At 41.1% G+C, this 21,575-nt stretch overlaps 1 protein-coding gene across 2 annotated transcripts in view; it reads right to left on the reverse strand.

Annotated features, from left to right (window-relative positions):
* Window positions 1–21,575, reverse strand: part of ADGRD1 (adhesion G protein-coupled receptor D1) — a 249,784-nt gene that overhangs the window by 186,231 nt on the left and 41,978 nt on the right. For both annotated transcript variants that reach the window (XM_050923502.1, XM_050923503.1), the window contains one exon: window positions 17,405–17,546. In XM_050923502.1, coding sequence (XP_050779459.1) covers window positions 17,405–17,546 — 142 coding nt within the window. The remainder of the gene's footprint in view (window positions 1–17,404; window positions 17,547–21,575) is intronic.

A 21,575-nucleotide genomic window follows, 5' to 3' on the forward strand; every position in this document is an offset into this window, starting at 1 on the left:
TGCCTTTTGGCCTCACCAACCTCTTTATGCCCACTACAGTCAATAGGGCTGGCTTCACACCATCCCATAACTCCCCCAGGCTAAGGGAATATTCAATTGCCATATTAGGACAGATTTAAAGTCATTTTGCACCACTCTGGTGGCAGAGAATGACCGTAGTCGAGCCAAAGATCTGGCTTAATGTTGCATTGCCATACAGAAGTCACAATTTCAGTGTAGTTCTGGAATAGAACTGCACTGTGTGAACTCTTCCGTTAGACACACCACGTGTGTTTTCATTCCTGACATTCATCTGTTGTGAATTCCTACCATCTGCTGTAATTTCTTGGATCAGGTAAGTGAAAAGTTGCTTTTCTCTGATCGCTCCTGCTGTGAACAGCATCTTCTTGCCAGGATCAGGGTTTTCTTGATGCTGATCATTTTATAAAATGGATTGCTGATTCAGACACACAAAAAACTGGACATATTGGTAGTAGGGAGTTAAGATTAAATCTTCTTTGAGTTCAAACTGCTACCAGCCTTCATGTGGTGCCATATACATTGAAGCTGACAGAGTTGACTATTTTAACTTCAGTTTTGCCATGCATTGAGAGCAGTGGACATCCCTAAAAATAATTGTTTGATCTTGATGTTTCTCATTTAGTTGTTCCTGGATAGTAGATTTTATAGTATTGCATGCTGTTCGCATCCACTTTGTTTCTCCTCTCAAAGGGCATAGATTAGGAGCATCTTTGCAGGTGAACAAACAAGTTTATTTTATAACAACAAATACTGCAACCCACTGTAAAAAAGTAACTCTTTTTAAAGGGGATAGAAGAACGACTGAAAACTAAATGTAGAGGGTTTTGAAGAACACTACGCCAAACTCTGACATTCTTACTCATTTTTTAATTAGCCTTTATGACAAAGTCAATGAGATTTTGCCTCAGTAAGCACTGAACAAAATACAGAGGATCTAATTTTCCTCCCTCTTACACACAGGAAACAAACACTGAAACGCAACAGAACTGTACCCAATTTACATCAGTGTAAGGGAAAGGAGAATCATGTCTTACGTCAGGGCCTCAAGATTTATCCTACTTTATGGCCTGCCTAGTAATCTATCTCCTAAACTTTACCAATCCTGTCTGCTATTCATACACTGATACCTCACAATGGCTGCAGAAATGATCAGCTACCATGGAGAATTAGCATGAGCTCTTATGCAATTTATGTACAAATTGTTTTCCATTTGATTTTGATTTGACCAAGAATCCTGCATGAAGTTTCTCTGGGATGGTATAATTACAGCACCATTACTGAATGTAGTTTACTTTACACACTGATTTAGCGCTGGTGAAAGGTCCCAGGTTGACAATCACAGAGACTCAAGTCCTTTATTGATAAGAGAGTCAGTGACAGTACCAGTTTCTTCATGCAACCGTGCCAATGTGTAATACCTCTAACTGGGAGAGACCAAACTAGAGGTGGAAAAAGGTCATTCTGTTTCCAACAGAGAGATTTGAGAAATCTTTTGGCCAAATTTAAAACTCACTCAAAAATCAATGATTCCAAATTTAGGATAGCTTTCAAATTTTGTGGTTCAAATTCAGTTTGCCTTTGTCAAGGAGTTCTACAATACAGATGTCAGACAAAAAAGAAAGATCAGGTGTGTGGATCTGCTGCTCAGTGGAGAAGTTGAGCTGGTAACAGAAGATAAGGTAAGAAAGTAGAGTTGCTCAATACCTACTTTGCTTCAGTTTTCACACAAAAAGTAATGTGTGACCAGACACTTCCAAAGTTATCACAGACAATAAAGGGGAAAAGATGCAGATCAGGATAAGTAAAGAACACAGCAGAGATCTTCTGACTAATCTGAATGAATTCAAGTCAGCGGGGCCTGATGCTATTCACCCCAGGGTGCTGAAGGAATTAGCTGACAAAAAATCTCAGAGCCACTGGCAATAATATTTGCAAACTCAAGGATGACAGCAGAGGTCCCGGAAGACTGCAAAAGAAATAGAGATGTAGGAATAGAGAGCATACTGATCAGATTTGCATGCAAGTCATGGGAGAGGATAGTACTGCTCTCCTCAGCACTGATTAGGCCTCAGCTGGAATACTGTGTCCAGTTTTGATCACCACTGTATAGAAAAGATGTATAGAAACTAGAAAGGATCCAGAGATGAGCAACAAAGATGATTAAAGAGATGGAACACAAGCCATATGAGCAAAGGCTGAAGGATCTGTGTATGTTTAGTTTGGAAATGAGGAGACTAAGGCAGGGCATGATAGGGGTCTTCAAATACTTGAGAATAATTTTTATGGCAGCCTCTCTTTTGCCCATAGAGGGCAGGACAAGAGGCAATGGGTTCAAACTACAGCATAGCAGATTTAGATTAAATCTCAGGAAAATCTTCTTAACTATAAGAACAGTAGGAAAATGAAACAAATTGCCTAGGGAATTTGTGGAAACTCTTCCACTGGAGGTTTTCAAAGAGAGAGTCTGGATAGCCATCTGTCTTTAGATACAAGAAATCCTGTATCTTGGCAGGGGGTTAGACTAGATGACCCTTGCAATGCCTTTTAACCATATGGTTCTAGGATTCTATGACAGTGGGATAGACAAGTGGTACTACTGAGTCATCACATGATGACATTTAAAGGTGGAGGAGCCACATGAGATGGGCACTTCAATCCGAATAAAATGAAAGTTATGGCTGCTGTATACTTCTTTTGATTTCATTCGGCTGGCCATCTCAAGAATTGCTTGCACAACAAGGTTTTCTGAGTTGCTTTCGTAGCATGGGCTTCCACCCATTAAGAAAAGTGTTTTTTTCTTTAAACGAAAAATTGTTTGAATTGAGGTGGAAAATGCTTCATTCAAAAATGTGTGCATTCCAAAGCTTTTCCAACCAATCCCAGTAGTTTTGCAAAACCTAAAGAATTACCATCTGCCGCCACCCTTCTACTCTATGTCCATTTAATATTTATAGCCAGAACAGAATAGGTCACCATAGCACTCTTGAAGTAAATAGATCATCGTACGCAAATGGAGTCGTGATGCTCAACACCAGCTGAGAAACTGGCCTTGGACTTTCTACTAAGATTGCCAATGTGTGTCAATTCGTAGCAGTTGCAGTGGCAGGTTTGTTGTAGGCACCAGTCCCCTAGGAGCTAGCCTGATTCCACCAACGCAAGTTGCATAAGCCACAAACAAGTCATCAGGCGATCATAATTTTCAGTCATAACCAACCCTGGCTAGATTCAAACCAGCGGATCTTGCAGTTTATTTCCCTGTATTATCCTTTCTCTCAATTGTACATATTTTCCTTGATAGCCAAGAAATGTTCAGGTTTCTAAATTAACCTCTTTAGGATTTGTCTACACAGCAAAGAAAAACCTGTGGCTGGCCCATGCCTGCCAACTCAGGTTCACGGGGTTCGGGCGGCAGGGCTGTTTCATTGCTGTGTAGACTCCCAGGCTTGGGCTGGAACCCAAACTCTAGAACTTGTGGGATGGGAGATCAGCCATGGGGTTTCCTTTGTTTTGTAGACCTATCCTTAATCAACAATCTCTTTGGAAATAGTACCTCAATTCCCCCAGTATCTTGACTCAGACAGTTATAATATTATGCTGTTGAAAAGTTTAGAGGAAAATCCAGTTTTGCATTAAATATTCTACATTTACAGACTGTACTAACTGTCAGAGCTGATGGAATCGATCAATATTGTTTTCTGGCACAACAGCCCCTGCTTGTTAGTTTGTCAGATGAAGAAGATTTGCTCTGCAAAAGGGGAAAAAAATCTGTATATGTGGAGAAAACTCAGCTAGCTTCTTGTGTGAGTGTATTTTGACTGGCAGACTCTGTGCAATGAAAGAAAAAAAACACTGATTCAGTAGAATAAATTATTTTTTTTTATAAGGAACTCAAAAGCTCACCAGCAGTGAAGGAGCTAAATAATAGAACTGCAACAGAACGGCATAGTGTCTGGTGAGGCAAGCCAAGATTAGCAAAACATTTATTTCCAGTGTCTATTCCCCCGTGAATCTTGTTTGAAGCAGTGGGAGTGAAAGGAAGATCACTAAAAGAGAACCCCTTACATTTAGTGTTTAGATGATACAGCACTGTAAGAAACAGACAGGGCTGAGCAAAACCCCACAGGTTTAAATAGCCCCAAACCCTGCATCACAGGCCTGTCTCTTATAAGAAATGCTTTTCACAAATGTCTATTAAATCATCTTATGAAAGTGTATAAGTATCATGATTTCCATTTCACAGATAGGGAAACTGAGGCACAGAGCAGTGAAGTGACTTGCCCAGGGTTGTACAGTGAGATAATGGCTGTGCCAGGCACAGAACTCTGGTCTGCCAGCTACCAGTCCTGACTGGGACTCAGATGCCCCAAAATGAGTGAGAATGAGAGGACAGATTGTATAGGGTGGGAGGAAATGTATTTTAGTTACTCACATTTGTGGAGTTCAGAGAAAGTTCAATTTGAGTTCTGGGAAAAGGTTTGGACATTATTTCATCCCAAACAGTTGACCCATGCCTAAGCCTGCTAATCCAAATACTTCCATGAAAGAAAAAGTAAAAGAGCATGAAAAAAAGTTATAATAGAATACTGGTTTCAAGGCAGTGTTCAGCACACAAGAAACAGTCTTTGATATTAGAACACTGACAATTAAAACAATTTGGTGTAATACTACTGTAAGTACAATCATTGTAAACATCTTGCCCATAAAAATCCTGGTGCTGGTAACAAAAGCTGGCCAAGATTTTTTTTTCCCTTTTTTGGATGAAAATGGACAATTTTTAATGAAAATTTCTGCCCACTGCCAGCCATTTGACCCCCATCCCCTCCTGCCCACCATTCAACGCCCTTCCCTCCATTCAATTCCCTTGTCCCTGTATCCTATACAGCTCTTCAGTGCAGAAGCAGGATTTTGCCCAGTTCCTCTACAGAAGGGAATGGGTACTTCATAGTTAAGTCTCTCCAGTGCTCCTATCTAGTTGCTACAGACTGGCTTGGTGTTAGCCTCCATTCTCTCATGTGAAGATGCTTGCTTTCAAACAGAAAAAGAAAGACACCCACTTCCAAGGAACTCTCTCAGAAACGTGGGTGCAATTTTCAAATAAACTTGGAAGTTTTAATTATTGTCTGCTTTTTGCATATTAATCATTCCATTCGGCCTTAGTTCAAAAGGCTCTATTTATTGCAAAGATTAACTACTATAAATGTACCCTAAAATAGGTGCATTTTATTTCCCTCCTTGCTCTTTTTCTATATCTCAGCGAGCAGCATTTTTTTCCTATACTGGAAAGCAAGGATAAAAGCCCTTCAGTAACCTTTCTGGTATGACTAAAATAAATACAGTGGCCTTGATTCCTTCTATTAGCCCAGTTTTACAAGGCTGTGACCCAACAGACTTCAATGGAACTAGTACAGATCCAAATCAGAGTAAATGAAATAAAGAATCCAGTCCCACAGTTGAACCTTTAATGAGAACAACTGTTGGTCATGCTACCTTTTTCTCCTTATTTTTCTACTCCACTTTGTTTCCAGTTATGTGGGGAATATGCTGTAGAACCAACGTGCAGCTATAACAATGTCATTGGCAGTCAGTTTTTATATCCTTACTCTAACCATTATGATTACTCACAGAGTTACATAAATGCCTTGGGTATTATCCTTTAAAACGGGATGCATACTTAAAAAAAAAAATACCCGCAATGACCTTTAACTTAGTTATTTGCAGCTGGCTTCTGATATTCTTGCCCATATTGAACTGTACCTTAATTCCATAAGTTGCCCTATGGAAGTCAAAGGGACCACTCCTGGAACAAAGTGCTACGTAACAGGAGTGAGATCAATGGAAGCTAGCCCTTGGTTGATACAGCCTGAAAGCTTGAAGAGACACACTACCACCATTTACTTGGGTAAATTCAGAGTAATTCTACTGATGTTACACTAGTGCAAATGAGAAATGACTAAAATAAATACAGTGGCCTTGATTCCTTCTATTAGCCTAGTCTAGTATAGTGAATGCTTACGGGAAGAGGGTAGGTTTAGAAGAGAAAATAAGGAAAGAGCAAGTAAAAAATCACTTAGAAAAGTTAGATGCCTGCAAGTCACCAGGGCCTGATGAAATGCATCCTAGAATACTCAAGGAGTTAATAGAAGAGGTATCTGAGCCTCTAGCTATTATCTTTGGGAAATCATGGGAGACGGGGGAGATTCCAGAAGACTGGAAGGGGGCAAATATAGTGCCCATCTATAAAAAGGGAAATAAAAACAACCCAGGAAACTACAGACCAGTTAGTTTAACTTCTGTGCCAGGGAAGATAATGGAGCAGGTAATCAAAGAAATCATCTGCAAACACTTGGAAGGTGGTAAGGTGATAGGGAATAGCCAGCATGGATTTGTAAAGAACAAATCGTGTCAAACTAATCTGATAGCGTTCTTTGATAGGATAATGAGCCTTGTGGATAAGGGAGAAGCGGTGGATGTGATATACCTAAACTTTAGTAAGGCATTTGATACAGTCTCGCATGATATTCTTATAGATAAACTAGGAAAGTACAATTTAGATGGGCCTACTATAAGGTGGGTGCGTAACTGGCTGGATAACCGTACTCAGAGAGTAGTTGTTAATGGCTCCCAATCCTGCTGGAAAGGTATAACAAGTGGGGTTCCGCAGGGGTCTGTTTTGGGACCGGTTCTGTTCAATATCTTCATCAACGATTTAGATGTTGGCATAGAAAGTACGCTTATTAAGTTTGCAGACGATACCAAACTGGGAGGGATTGCAACTGCTTTGGAGGACAGGGTCAAAATTCAAAATGATCTGGACAAATTGGAGAAATGGTCTGAGGTAAACCGGATGAAGTTCAATAAAGATAAATGCAAAGTGCTCCACTTAGGAAGGAACAATCAGTTTCACACATACAGAATGGGAAGAGACTGTCTAGGAAGGAGTATGGAAGAAAGAGATCTAGGGGTCATAGTGGACAACAAGCTTAATATGAGTCAACAGTGTGATACTGTTGCAAAAAAAGCAAACATGATTCTGGGATGCATTAACAGGTGTGCTGTAAACAAGACCCGAGAAGTCATTCTTCCGCTTTACTCTGCGCTGGTTAGGCCTCAACTGGAGTATTGTGTCCAGTTCTGGGCACCGCATTTCAAGAAAGATGTGGAGAAATTGGAGAGGGTCCAGAGAAGAGCAACAAGAATGATTAAAGGTCTTGAGAACATGACCTATGAAGGAAGGCTGAAGGAATTGGGTTTGTTTAGTTTGGAAAAGAGAAGACTGAGAGGGGACATGATAGCAGTTTTCAGGTATCTAAAACGGTGTCATCAGGAGGAGGGAGAAAACTTGTTCACCTTAGCCTCCAATGATAGAACAAGAAGCAATGGGCTTAAACTGCAGCAAGGGAGATTTAGATTGGACATTAGGAAAAAGTTCCTAACTGTCAGGGTAGTTAAACACTGGAATAGATTGCCTAGGGAAGTTGTGGAATCTCCATCTCTGGAGATATTTAAGAGTAGGTTAGATAAATGTCTATTAGGGATGGTCTAGACAGTGTTTGGTCCTGCCGTGAGGGCAGGGGACTGGACTCGATGACCTCTTGAGGTCCCTTCCAGTCCTAGAGTCTATGAGTCTATGAGAACAGAATTTGTCCCATTGTCTTTACATATGCATCGTTAGAAAGCACAATCCATTCATCCATCCCTTAAAAACAGGCATGCATGCTAATTAATTTCCACAGAAAAGTCAGCAGAGATACTATTCCCAGAGCCACACTCTCTTCAAGGCAAGTGCTCTTTTTATTGAGTTAAAAGTATATCAGCTAGCTCAGTCCAACAGAGTCTCTTGCATCTTTTATCCACAATTCTTTACCATGGCTCTCTCTAGGGGTAAGCAGTCACTATAATTATAGCTGCTCAATTTCTTTGCTTCCAAAGATTACTCACAGGATTTTGATTCTATATGAAAAGATAAGCAGAGGTGTTTGGCTCAGTTCAAAGCTATCCAATGCTCAAAGGTCCATAGCTTTCTGGTGAGTTCACATCAAAAGCAGAAAAATAGAAGCCCATGGAAAATGGTAGAGCAGACAACCAGGACATATCTCTATTGCCTAGATCTCATATTGCAGCTTGACTGAATTCGCCTGCAAACATTTTACATCTAGTCTGATTTTATTATGTATTTTAAATAGAAATAATCAGTCTCAAATTGAATATAAGCAAGTCCTCTTATCCAAAATAAAAGCAAAAAGAAAGTTGCATATGTACACTGAACCTAAAATGTTTTATAGAGCTGGTTGAAATTTTTCTATTGAAAAATCTTCCCATTAGAAAATGTAGTTTTCACTGAGTTTCATGTTTTCTGTGGGGAAAGTGTTGATGTCAATAATAATTTTCAATTTACTGATCACACCTGACCCCCCCCCAACTGCCAGCCCCTCCCCTCCAGACTCTCAGCCCAGCCCACACTCCTTGCCATGCCCCCCTGCACCCTACATCCCCCGCCTGGCCCACAGAAACTCCCTCACCTTTCCACATGCGCTCCTCATCCACACAGCGGCAACACCTCTACAGCCCGGATATGGTGGTGTTCAAACAACTGGAGCGGGGCCAGCAGATGTCTGGGTACCAGAGTCTATGGAGGCCAGATACAGAGCAGCAGGTGCAGGCTGGGCCCTGGCATGGAGCCTGGTAAATCACTGCACTTGTGGCTGAAGTCCTGGCGGCCTTTGTGTTGCTACCAGGACTAGGCCCAAGCCACCCAGCATCTGAGCCACGGTTGTAGTTGTGATCTTACCCACACCGGGGGGTGAGGAGCAGCTGGGGAGTGGGACAGAGCACTTCCCTGACAGCATGGCTGGGGACCACTTCCTGCTCCTCAAAGCACTAGCTGGCAGCTACTCCTCATCCCCAGCCAACACCTCCAATCTGCCATTCTTAGAAATCTGCTGCCCAAAGCAGCTGCCTAGTCTGCCTATAGCTAAAGTGGCCTTTGCTCGCCACCATAGTATTTGAGCACCTCCCAATGACTAACAGATTTCATCCTCAACACACTTGCCTTATCGCTGTTTTACAGTTGAGGAACTGAGGCACAGGATAGATTAAGTGATTTACCCACGATCACAAATGAACTCTGTAACAGAGCTAGGAATTTAACCCAGGCCTCCTAACTCCCAATACAGTGCTTCATCCACTAAACCAGATTTTCAATGCCTTCTGCTCCCACTGATTGCTTTTTGTGACCCCACTGGAGGTCATGACCAACTGACTGAGAAATACTGCTCTAGATTGTCCCTCCTATTCATATCCCATATGACCAGGCACCGGTCCCACGAAGCTACTGCACTACCACCACAAAAATCCTTTACATTTTGAGCCAATTTACTCCTGTAAAACTCTCATTCATGCAAATGAATAAACTTGTTCTTCATATTAAACACTGGCAATTCAACCTTGCTTTATGCAGCATATTTTTCTGACATTTACATAAAAGTGACACAGACTGAATTTCTTTCCATAGCTTCTACAATCACACCAGATCTGTTGCAAGTAGTTTCAACATATCAGTAGTATACAGAAATACTAGCCACCAAATATATGGAGTTTAGATTCCAGAAAGACCACATCAAGAGATCATACTGAATGATATTTGGTTTTAATTTGAGAAGCATTGAATATCCAGTTATTTAGTTCTGAATATGGGCCACATGATGAGTCAGGCTACATGTCCAGGCAGGGTAGAAAGAGGGAACAAGAACCTTGGATGGAGGTCTGTACAAGCAAGTGGAGCTACTCCCCTCTTCACTCCAGATGGGCAGAGAGTTGGCAGAGTTTGGACTCCACCCCCCCAATTGCTGCCCAGAATAGCTGAGCCAGTGCATAGGTGGAGGCAGGCACTAGTTTGCTAGTGGTATAGACCACAATAAATTACTACTACTGGGAACAAGGAAGAAGCAAGTGAGTCTCTGTGTCACATTCAAGGCTATCCCAGGGATGCTGCAACTTACACACCTTTCCTCTGCCCCAGGCTGTGCCTAAAGGCAGGGCCGGCTCCAGGGTTTTTGCCACCCCAAGTAGCAAAAAACAAAACACAAACCACAAAACTGCAATTGCGATCTACAGCACTACCGCCGCCACTTCATTCTTCAGCGGCAATTCAGCAGCAGGTCCTTCGCTCGGAGAGGGAGTGAGGGACCCACTGCCAAATTGCCACTGAAGAGACGGATGTGCTGCCCCTCTCTGTTGGCCGCCCCAAGCACCTACTTGCTGAGCTGGTGCCTGGAGCTGGCTCTGCCTAAAGACACAATCTAGACCTAAATATACACTGCTGTGGAGGATTATAACAGACCTTAAGGATACACTCAAAAACTAGTCAGCTATCCCCTATTTTTAGTTAAAGTTTCAAATATTTAAAAAAAAAACAGACTGTATTGACAGTTGAATCTATAGATCACTGTTTCCAGTTGGATTTCAGACATCACTAATAAAAGAACAGGACAAAGTTCCAATGTGAATGTATTTTATTTTGCGTGCAACCAAACTCTAGGGATGCCACAGCTCCCCTGCCTGGGAAAGCAAAAAGTTTCACTGTCAAATAAAGAAAACTCAGTTGTGGACCAATCAGCAGAGGGAAACAATAGATCCTGATTTCTGCACTATACGTAGAGTAAGACCGAGAGTGTTAAAAGTTGCCTAAGGGGTTTGAAACCCATCACCCATTAGAAATGAATGGTAATTGGCCATCCAGATACCCTAAGTGTCTTTTTAAATCCAGCTGGAAATCCCAGTTATTAAGTTACAAAAAGATCTTCTTTCTCATCCTGCAAAGCTACAATGCTTTGCCCACAAAAGTTTTAAACTGTACTGGAACTCCTTTTGAAACTTGTATCCAAGTTTTTTTTTTTTCCTAAAGTGCCCCTTCTGCCTCTAAAACTTAGAAAGTTGGCCTTAAACTTATTCACACACTGAATGAAAAATTATGCATTTATCACACTGGAAGCAGCAGCATGCTTTGAACAATAGAAGTAACAAAGTTTCATGTGTCCACACATTTCCTCCAAGTTTGGACGAGTTTTTAAGGGAAGCCTTGAGTAGAGTTGTATGATTCTTGCCGGGTTTGGTTCACAATGGGTTTTTAATCAATTGTAGTTCATGTCATTTAACCCTGAGATTCAGGTTCAGCTGAGTTTAATATTGTGAAGGGGAAATCCAAGACAAGAACAGTGCATATAGTTAAGATCTGCATTATTGCACCTGGATTTATAAGGTTTTTCCATGGTTACTCTGACCCTGGAGGACCTACCATGTGATCACCAGTCACAACTTTCATAATAAAAACAAAACAATGAATCCACAAGAGAAAGAAAAACTAGGCATACCCAAGGATAGGAAAAAGTTTGCTTTCCATTTTACCACAAGCTTCACAGGATCAAAATGTTTTTGCACAAAACTTCATTGTCATAGCTAGCAGAGTTAAACATCATTTTAGTTGCAAGAGGCTCACATAACTAAGCTCTCAGGAGCCTGATTAGCTAGTTTTGAGCTGCTGTTATATCAAATACAAAAGAAGCTCAAAAACAATCCTAACTAGAAATTTCCTGGAGTTCAAGTCAGAACCAGTGGTTGTGTGTCACAGCTTTGTTAATTACAGTATAGTGAAAATGGCTGCTGGCTCAGAAGACTTACAAAGCGAGAGAGTGGGATGCAGCAATAAACTAGTCTGTTTTGGGACTGTGTTGTCGGCATTGTTCATTGCAATGACATGGACATCATAATATGGTGAGGGAAAGGCAGTGCTAACAAGAGGTACTATAGGACACCCATCAGCAGGGGAGACCACTAGAGGGGGATAGAAACACCATGGTTTACTCTCCAGTTAGGAAATTTTTCCTCCAGTTGGAAATTTCTGAAAAACTTCAAGTAATTTAGGAAAGCAGGTGGATTTTATTCACCTGATTCACTTGGCACCAGATGTTTCCCCTCCCATATTAGCCAGCTAGGAAGCAGTGGCATTGGAACAATTTTTATACTAGGGGTGTTGAACGCCATTGAGCAACACTGTAAACCCTGTGTATGACAGAAACCATTTCAAGCCAGGGGGTGCTGCCACTCCTCCAGCATCCCTAGTTCCAACACCCCGGCTAGGAGATGAGAAATTTTGGTCCAGTTTTTGAGAAGAGAGAGGAGTCACCTGTTCACCCTGCTTTCTCTTTGCTCATTCTTGACAAATTCCCACAATGTTTACCATGTGAAGATAAATGCCAGAAAATCTCAAGTGAAGAAACCTTCCTGACCAGGTCCTTTTCTCATCAGGTGGACAAATGTGGAGGACATCGTTATGTGACTGCAATGCTGACAGAGTGTTTTTAATTGCCATGATGGAGAGTAAAACTTCCAGGGAAGTCTAAGCTAAGGGCCAAATTTCCAGGAACGGTTAAGAGCCAAATATAGGAGTGGTGTCAATTTACACATAGGATCCAAATTGTTGAAAAAAATGGGTAATATCCCTTCCCTCCACCTCTAATCTCTTCTTTTCCCCTATTTTCTTATTTCTCCCTTCTCCTTTTTTCTCGCCAGCATTTAGATCCAAGATACAGACCTTCTCCAATAGAACAAAGCACTCAGGTCCAAACCTTAATAGGTGACAATCTTAATTCAAATTAGACATGACAGTTCTAATTTAGATATTGGAGACCTACAGCAAAATTAATACTCCATCATTAAAAGAAACCAAGAGGCATGAGAGCAGTTGCTATACTTCAGAATATGCAGTGATAGGGTCACACAGAGGGCAAGTATTTGAAACTAGTTTTGTTATTTTATGGTTTTTGGAGCTCGGAATATCACGTATGATGTTGGGGTAATGAGGAATGACATGCATAATCTCTCTTCTCAGTTTGGGCTGTGCCCAATGTTCAAATTTACTCAGAACTTCAAATCTGAACCCCACCCAAACCAAACTATTATCTTCTTTCCAGCCCTGTCTCCCTTTGGGTTTCATTGAATCTATAATAAGGAATTCTCTTTGGAAGCCAAGACAAACCCATGGAGGCAACTGGACTGATCTCTCTCTCTTTTTCAACAACCATATGAACAGATAGATTTTGAAAATGAGGGTATAAAAGTATTCTGCAAAACTTAGAACATATGGATTGAATAAGGTAAAAGCATTACAGTAGGGTCAGACATATATGCTCCATTGGATTGTCTGGGATTGGGAATTGGGTCAGTTTACAACAATATGTAAACATTTTCATACTTGCCTCAAATCTAAAGAAGTCATGACGGGTGGCGGGGAAAGGACTGTTTTGGGATCTGATATTCCCCCAGAGTCATCTTCAGAACTAATGCATCATGAGAATACCTGACCTGCCATTCACAGCTCCACTAGAAGCCTTTCAGGGGTCACTCAATAGATTCTGATCCCTGGTTAAATTTGCCATGCTGACAGATAAAACTAAACAGCTTTTTTCTTTGCAAACTGTGTAAATTTGACATAATATTATTAAGAGTCAATCCCAAACCATCCAATGGAGCAGATTTCTCTCTCCCAGCTGTAATACATTGAAAAATCTTTGTTCATAAGCTTGTCAAAAAGAGACAAGCGGGAGTTCAGTCTAGTTGCCTCCAGGGGTGCTCCATGAAACCAAGAATTAGACCTGTGTGAGTAACTGATTTTTTAGTTTGGTGGCTGAACAAAAACAAAAAAAACTCATTTTGGCTTCACCGAAAAACAAATTTTTGCTTCAATGTTTTCATTGAAGTTGGAAAAAAATTAGTTTCGGGTCCAATCATAGAATCTTCTGGCAGGACCAAGTAAACTTAGACCCATGCCTGACAGGTGTTTGTATAAGTGGTTTTTAAAAGCCACCAGTGATGGGGATTCCACAATCTCCTTTGGAAGTCTATTCCAGAGACTAACTACTTAGTATTTCCTAATATCTAACCTAATTCTCTCTTGCTACTGATTAAGCCCATTACCATTTGTCCTACCTTCAGTGGACATGGAAAACAATTGACCCCGTCCTCTTTATAACATATTTAACATATCTGAAGACTTATCAGGTCCTCCATTGAATCTTCTTAAGATTAAACATGCCCAGTTTTTTTAACCTTTCCTCATAAGTCAGGTTTTCAAAACCTTTTATCATTTTTGTTGCTCTCCTCTGGACTCTCTCCAGTTTGTTCACATCGTTCCTAAAGTGTGGTGCCCAGAATTGGACACACTACTCCAGTTGAGGCCTCACCAGTGCCATGTAGAGCAGGATACACCACCTCACACGTCTTACATACAACACTCCTGTTAATATATCCCAGAATGACATTAGTCTTTTTTGCAACTGCACCACACTGTTGACTCATGTTCAATTTGTGTTCCACTATAACCCTCAAATTCTTTTCAGCAGTACTACCACCTACCCAGTTATTCCCCATTTTGTAGTTGGGCATTTGATTTTTTAACTTCCTATGTAGTACTTTCCACTTATCTTTACTGAATTTCATCTTGCTGATTTAAAACCAGTTTTCCAATTTGTCAAGGTTGTTCTGAATTCTAATCCTGTTCTCCAAAGTGCCTGCAACCTCTCCCAGCTTGGTGTCATCCACAGATTTTATAATTGTACTCTCCACTCCATTATGCACTCCAGTGAAAATATTAAATAGTAGTGGAACCAGAACTGACCCCTGCAGGACTCCTCTACATACACGCTCCCAGTTTGACAGCGAACCATTGATAACTATTCTCCGAGTATGTTTTTTCAACGAGTTGTGTATCCACCTTATAGTAATTTCATCCAGACGAGTGTGTCATGTGGCACTGTATCAAAAGCCTTACTGAAACCAAAACAGATCACATCTACTTGTTTCTTCCTATCCACTAGGCCATTAAGTCTGTCAAAGGAGGAAATTAGGTTGGTTAGCATGATTTGTTTTTGACAAATCCATGTTGGCTATTAATTAGAAACCTACTAACATCTAGGTACTTACAAATGATTGCTTAGTAATTTGAAATGCTTGATTTTGTTTTGGGGTACCTTTTTAAAACTAAAAATAAAATCATGGTAAAACTCAAACCTAAAATGCGCTTTGAAATGAATAAAAAAAATTATCAAAACAGTGCATTTCAAAATTTTCAAAAATTAAATGTTTTGATTTTTTGGGGATTTTTTTTTAAATCAAAACTATTTGGCGAATACAAGCCATATTCACAAAAATGTTTCAGTTGACCTGAATCTGCATTTCTCAGCTGAAAAAAGTTTGGCTGAAGAAATTCTCCCAGCTCTACTGATGAATTTTAGAAACCTTCTCATTCTTCTTGCATCACTCTTGGTACTAACATCTAGCAATGAAAGTCTTTGAGCAACCCCCAGATATGATATCGAGGCATAAGGTCGAATTCTCAGAGAGTCTTTCACTTTTAACTATAGTACCTTTGGATCTGGAACTTCCTTATTTCATCCAAAACGGCAGATGAGTCATGTTTCTATCATTAATAAAAAGAAACCCCCTCTGTCCTCTAACTTCCAAAATTGACACATGCCTGAGTATAGGCCTGTAGCTCAAAACAGTTAAACACGCTGTTATAATTTGCCAAACAGACAAGACATTAAAAATCCTCAGACTTCATTCCTATATGTGACAAAGATTCCCGAACACAGTGTTACACACAAAGTACAAACCAGTACTCCTTTCATTCCAGCAGTTCCCAGCATCCAAATTGCCAGCAATGAATTTTGTGCTACAGAAGCTGACTCACAGTGCTAAGGTGTTTAACCTATCCTTGTAATGAAAAGCTGTACAGCCAATAGGAGATAAGCATTACAATAGAGGTCAGTGCCATGCTCAGGAAAACTGCAGGTACAAAAAATATGCAAGTGCTTAATGAGATTTTGGTAAAATATCTCCTATTACCTCAATGCCACTTGCCTTTATATATAATATAATATTATATTATAATATATTATATAATATAAGTGTGTGTGTGTGTGTGTGCGTGTGTGTGAGAGAGAGTGTGTGAGTGTACACTAACTGTCTTATGTGTATGCTTGCTCCTTCTACCTGAAATAATCGCTGACATGCAAGTTCACTAACCATGTATTAGATTAGATACTGGATTAGATATTCATACACTCTGTATTCTGGGTTAACTGAGGCTACGTCTAGACTACCCGCCGTATCGGTGGGTTAAAAATCGATTGCTCAGGGATCGATATATCGCGTCTCATTTAGACACAATATATCGATCCCCGAGAGCGCTTATATCGATTCCGGAACTCCACCAACCCCAACGGAGTTGCGGAATCGACAGGGGGAACCGCGGACATCAAACCCATGCGGTGAGGACGGGTGAGTAATCCGATCTTAGATATTCGACTTCAGCTACATTATTCACATAGCTGAAGTTGCGTATCTAAGATCGATTTCCCCCCGTAGTGTAGACCAGCCCTGAGTTAACAGTCAAACCAGAGAAGGAAACAAATGATAAAGGAAACAATTCTATCCATGCATCAGTATCTTGGTCCTCCCCCAGGATTGACAAATGGAATACAGAAAAAATACAGGGCAATTTAATGGGCTCTTTGTGAATCGTCATATTAAAGTATCAGGGGTACCTGAATGAATGAAGCAAGACATATTTATTTAAAACCAACAGCCAGAGCCCTCACCCTAGAAGTGCCTGTCTCTCAGAGGCCACTGAGGACATCATTCAGAACTTTCTATTCAGATTCACGTGCTTAGACTTTTTCTCTCTAGCTCCATGCACCTACAACAGAGCAACTGGGGGAGGGGCAAAACTTACATTTATGGCTGGCTGGCAAATGTCCGTTTAAAGGAAGTCTCAATAAAAAATGCGGGAAAATGGAAATTCACATTTTTCCATTTTCCACTTCTCTCTAACAACAATATTCTTCAATGCTTTCTTGAGTAAGTCAGTGCTCACTGCATTTTTCACACTCACTCTTCTGCCTTCAGAACAAACTGCTCTACATTGCCACCGCGAAAGAAAGAAATGACAAACCCACCCACTGGATCATCACAAAGATATCCCTTTCTCAATGAGTATGCAGTAATTCATATCATATGGCACTTGTTGTAAGTTATATACATACATAAACAGAATATATCCCAAAGAATCAAAATCAATATTTGTTACCTAACCTTCTTATTAACGGGGTCACTAGTCAGTCTTTTGTGGCACTATACAAACAGACACAGTCCCTGAAATATGGCAGTTGGGAAAAATGCAAACTATATTTTGCAATCATAGCTATCAGCTGAGTTATCACTAACATAGCCATATCAACATCAATGAAGCGAAACCTCCACAAATGCAAAAAGATTGGAACAATTAGTCATGGTAAGAGTGTAAACTGGAAATTTCATTTTCACTTACCAATTTATGGGTGAGCCGAATGGTAATAAGAGGAGATCCTGACAGATTATGAGACAAGGTTGGTGGTGGCTCCACCTTCAGGGAAATAATATAGCTCATTGCAGAGATCATGTAGCCTTTATAAGCAGCAGCCTCAGCAATCCTTGGAAAGGAAGAGCAAAAAATATCAGGAAGTGGGCAAAACAGCCTTTTAGCATTTGCAGTTCATACTATTATGGGCTGATCTAAGTTCGGGCAGGAGAAAGTTACTCCTTCAATATGCACCTGCTGCTCTGAATTCAGTGAGTTAGGGCCAAGTTCCATGGATAGGCTGAAGGTCCAAATTGAAGGACCCTAGCTGAGCTGCAGAGGTGGAGCCCTGGCTGGTGAGCTGTGTATTAAATGCTGTCTCTGCCTGCTAAAGAAGAGTAAGAGCTGAGAATGCAAACCTGCTGGGTCAAATTCATCCCTAGTTTAACTCAAGTTAAATCAATGGAGTGGCAATACAGATCAGTGTGCCCTCTTCCCTCTGAAACAGTTACAAAGTCAGTGTAACAACAAAGAATTAATCTATTTTTTAGTTTAAAATGAGGAGGCCAGACCCTCAGCTGATGTAAAGCAGCACAGCTCCATGGAAGTCAACAACACTATGCCAATTTACAACAGCTGGCAATCTGACCCTCTGTAACAAACAGCAGAACACATTTAAGTAGAGTTTATTTCTTTTTGAGTTATGTGGCTCAGCATTTAACTTACATCCTCCACAGGTCTCTCTCTGTGCTGGAGAGAGAGAGAGGGAGAGGGAGAGGGAGAGAGAGAGAGAGAGAGTGTGTGTGTGTGTGTGTGTGTGTGTGTGTGTGTGTGTGTGTGTGTGAGAGAGAGAGAGAGATCATCTCATGGTAAGCTACACATGTACAATAGAATTAACCTTAGATCAATGCACTGAAACTATTAACCTTCCTCATTATATGGCTCTAATATGGATGATGCAGAGTCACATATCTGCATGAAACTGTTTAAAAGATTAAACTGTACCATTAATAATTTGCTGTTTTGTAAATATGTTTCTTGTACATCATAAGCAAATATATACATGAGACACCAGAATCACAGTAATCTCAGTCCCATTTCATCAAAATCAAGACCCCAGTCCTGCAATTAGGTCCATGTAAACAGACCATGGCATATCCCATCCCATTTAAGTTTTGCATGGGCACTAGGATCAGCCCATGAAGATCTTCTCACAGGATCAGGAACAGTTCTAGTAGCTAGATATTACCATCGGTATTCCTTTGTTCTGTTTCTACTAAGCTTAACTCATCTCTTTTACTGCTCTTTATAAGCCTTTTTAAAAGTGTTTTAGATTATTATAGACAATTATACTACAGGATGGACTCACGCAAATGCATGATGATGAATCTGAGTAACTGGAGGATACCTTTCTGCTGTAGAGAAAATTTGATATACTTACATGAGCAGATGCTCTATTCCTATGTAATGATTAGGAAGCTGGCTAGCTAAGAATTTTTTTAGCCCTGGTGAATTTGACCATACATAAAACAAACTTTTTTTTTTTTTTTTTAATGTTCAGTTAAAATGCTGGGCAAAATTCTGCTCTTGGTGGATCTTAAATCTGGGTCTCTACACATATAGGAAGAGCTGAGATCCACTCGGTCAGAGTAGAATTCTCACATAAATTTGAAAAAAAGAGTCCCATTGATCAAGACCAAGCACTGTTTACATTAGCAGAGCATCTTCCATCGTTCACTCCTTAGCATTAGATCATGCAGACAGATGAGTGATAGTTACGATGGCAAATGAAAATGCACGATGAACTTACTATTCATTAGCTTGGGTTACCAAGCAAAACACACTAGCCTGTTTGGCTGCTTACAAGAACCATGTAAGTTACTCTCCACATCACAATCTCATTTCCATCAGAAAAATGCACTTCTTTAAAAACTTATACCACAGTGGTTTCTTGGTGTTTTTCCTCATACTGACTAAGGGCATGGCTACAATTGCAGATGTAGAGAGCTTTGAGTTAATCCAGCCTTCATAGAGCACAGTAGGGAAAGCGCTGTAGTCTGTCCACACTGACAGCTACTAGCACACTGGCATGCCCACATTAGCAGCTCTTGCAACGGCCACAGAGAGCAGTGCATTGTGGTAGCTATCCCAGCATGCAAGTGGCTGCAACGTGCTTTTCAAATTGGGGAGTGGAGTGCGGTGGAGTGTGAGAGGGAAGTGTGTTTTGTGTATGTGGGGGGGAGAGAGAGTGGGTTTTTAGGGGCTGAGAGCATGTCAGCATGCTGTCTTATAAGTTCAGACAGAAGCAGACCTCTCCCCTCCACCTCTCTCTCGTACACACAGCATTCCACAGTAATGGCTGTTTTGTCTCAGAGCAGATAAGCATGCCAGCTGTCAGAAACGGAGCTTTCAAAGGGCATATCCAAAACAATGACAGGAGTGGCCACTTGATTTAAGGGGATTATGGGACGTTTCTCGAGGCTGATCAGAGCGCAGTAATGCAACATCTTGTTCACACTGACGCTGGGGTGCTCCAGCAGGGACGCATCAAACATTATTCTACTTGCCAAAGTGGAGTATCGGGAGCCCTCTAACCATGGAGTCAGAGCGCTCTACGGGCCTTGCCAGTGTGTATGGGTAGTGAGCTAGTGCGCCTGGGGCTCCTTTAATGCGCTATAACTCGCAAGTGTAGCTGAGCCCTAAGAAGAATTCATTTCAGACATTAACTGATGTCATCAAATTGCACAGCTGGGATTGACTGAGACAGAAACTCATCTAGATTTGCAGGACATATGATTTAATTATGTTCTATAACCTCTAGATGATATTAACATCATTAGGGATTATTTCTGATCCCATTGCACTCAGTAGGCGTTTCATGCATGCAACGGGGAGCAGAATTTGCCCCTCAGAGTATGTAGAGTTATAGTCAGAGAAGGGCTCACAATGTGAAGTTTGGATCCAGATGTGTATCTGAATTTTGAGCTTGCTTCTCCAAAGTCTCGGGGTATTTGGATCCTGGACTTTTGTATGCTGAATTCCCCAATGTTCAATGTATTCACACCCAGTGCTTTAGTTCATCTCATATTACAGCCTATCATTTAACTCAGTTTAGTATTTTGTAATGCAGCAATACAAGGCCCAGAGCAGTACTCTAATGAATCTGGATACATATGAAAAAAACCTAAAAACAAACAAGAATCTGGCATTTCTCTCCATACCACCACATTCCCCAGAACCACTGTCTAACAGGAACAGTGCCAGAGTTTCTGGTGCCCTAGGCAGAATTTGGGGGGGCAGCATTTTGTGCGCTCCCCATGGGGCGCGCAAGAGCTTCCGGTTCCACTCCCATCGCGCCACCGAAGAAGGACCCTCAGCTGAAATGCCGCAGGCGACAGCGGCAGTCATTGAGCTGCTCAATTGCCTGCCGCTGTTTTCCGCGGCAAGTAGGCAGAAGGTCCTTCTTCGGCAGCACGACGGGAGCAGAAGTGGAAACTCCCGTGAGTCCTGTGGGGGAACGCATAAAATGCCGCCCCTCGAATCCTGGTGCCCTAGGCAACTGCCTAGGGTCGCCTAATGGAAGTGCCAGCCCTGCTGTCTAATATTAATGTATGTTACAGGATGAAGGGCCTGTAACCTGTCCGACTTCCATGGGTTACTCCAGATTTGCACCAATGTAAGACTGAGAGCAAAGTCAGGCCCGAAGCTTCTTTAGGTTTTGATTCCCTTCTTAAAGAACCAAAGTGACTCTTCCAGAGAGCTCTGGTTAGACGGTCTGAAAATAGAACAGTCATCTGGCAACAAAGCGCAAAAAAATTTCGATGCATGCCACAAGGATAATGAAATTCTGTCATGGAGAAGAAACCAGAGAGACTGTAAATTATAGGTGCCCAAGTAGTCTGAGGCTAAAGAACCCTCAAAGAGTGTCTTTAAAACAACTACTCTGTGGAAAATATCATTAGAAAAGATTATTTTGGTGAGACTTAAGCCAGAAAGGTGCAATAGCAAAGCGCACCAAAGTAAACCAAGGGAGAAAGAATTGCACACTTATTTTTCAGGCATTCCTCAGATATCTGATGCTTTGTTCCACAAAGGAAAACTGCCAAGGCAGCATTCCTTGGATTATTAAGTTTCAAAACAGGCCTCTGGACAGGCAAACCAT

Source organism: Gopherus flavomarginatus, chromosome 15 (assembly GCF_025201925.1).
Source record: "Gopherus flavomarginatus isolate rGopFla2 chromosome 15, rGopFla2.mat.asm, whole genome shotgun sequence".
NCBI classification, from domain to species: Eukaryota; Metazoa; Chordata; order Testudines; family Testudinidae; genus Gopherus; species Gopherus flavomarginatus.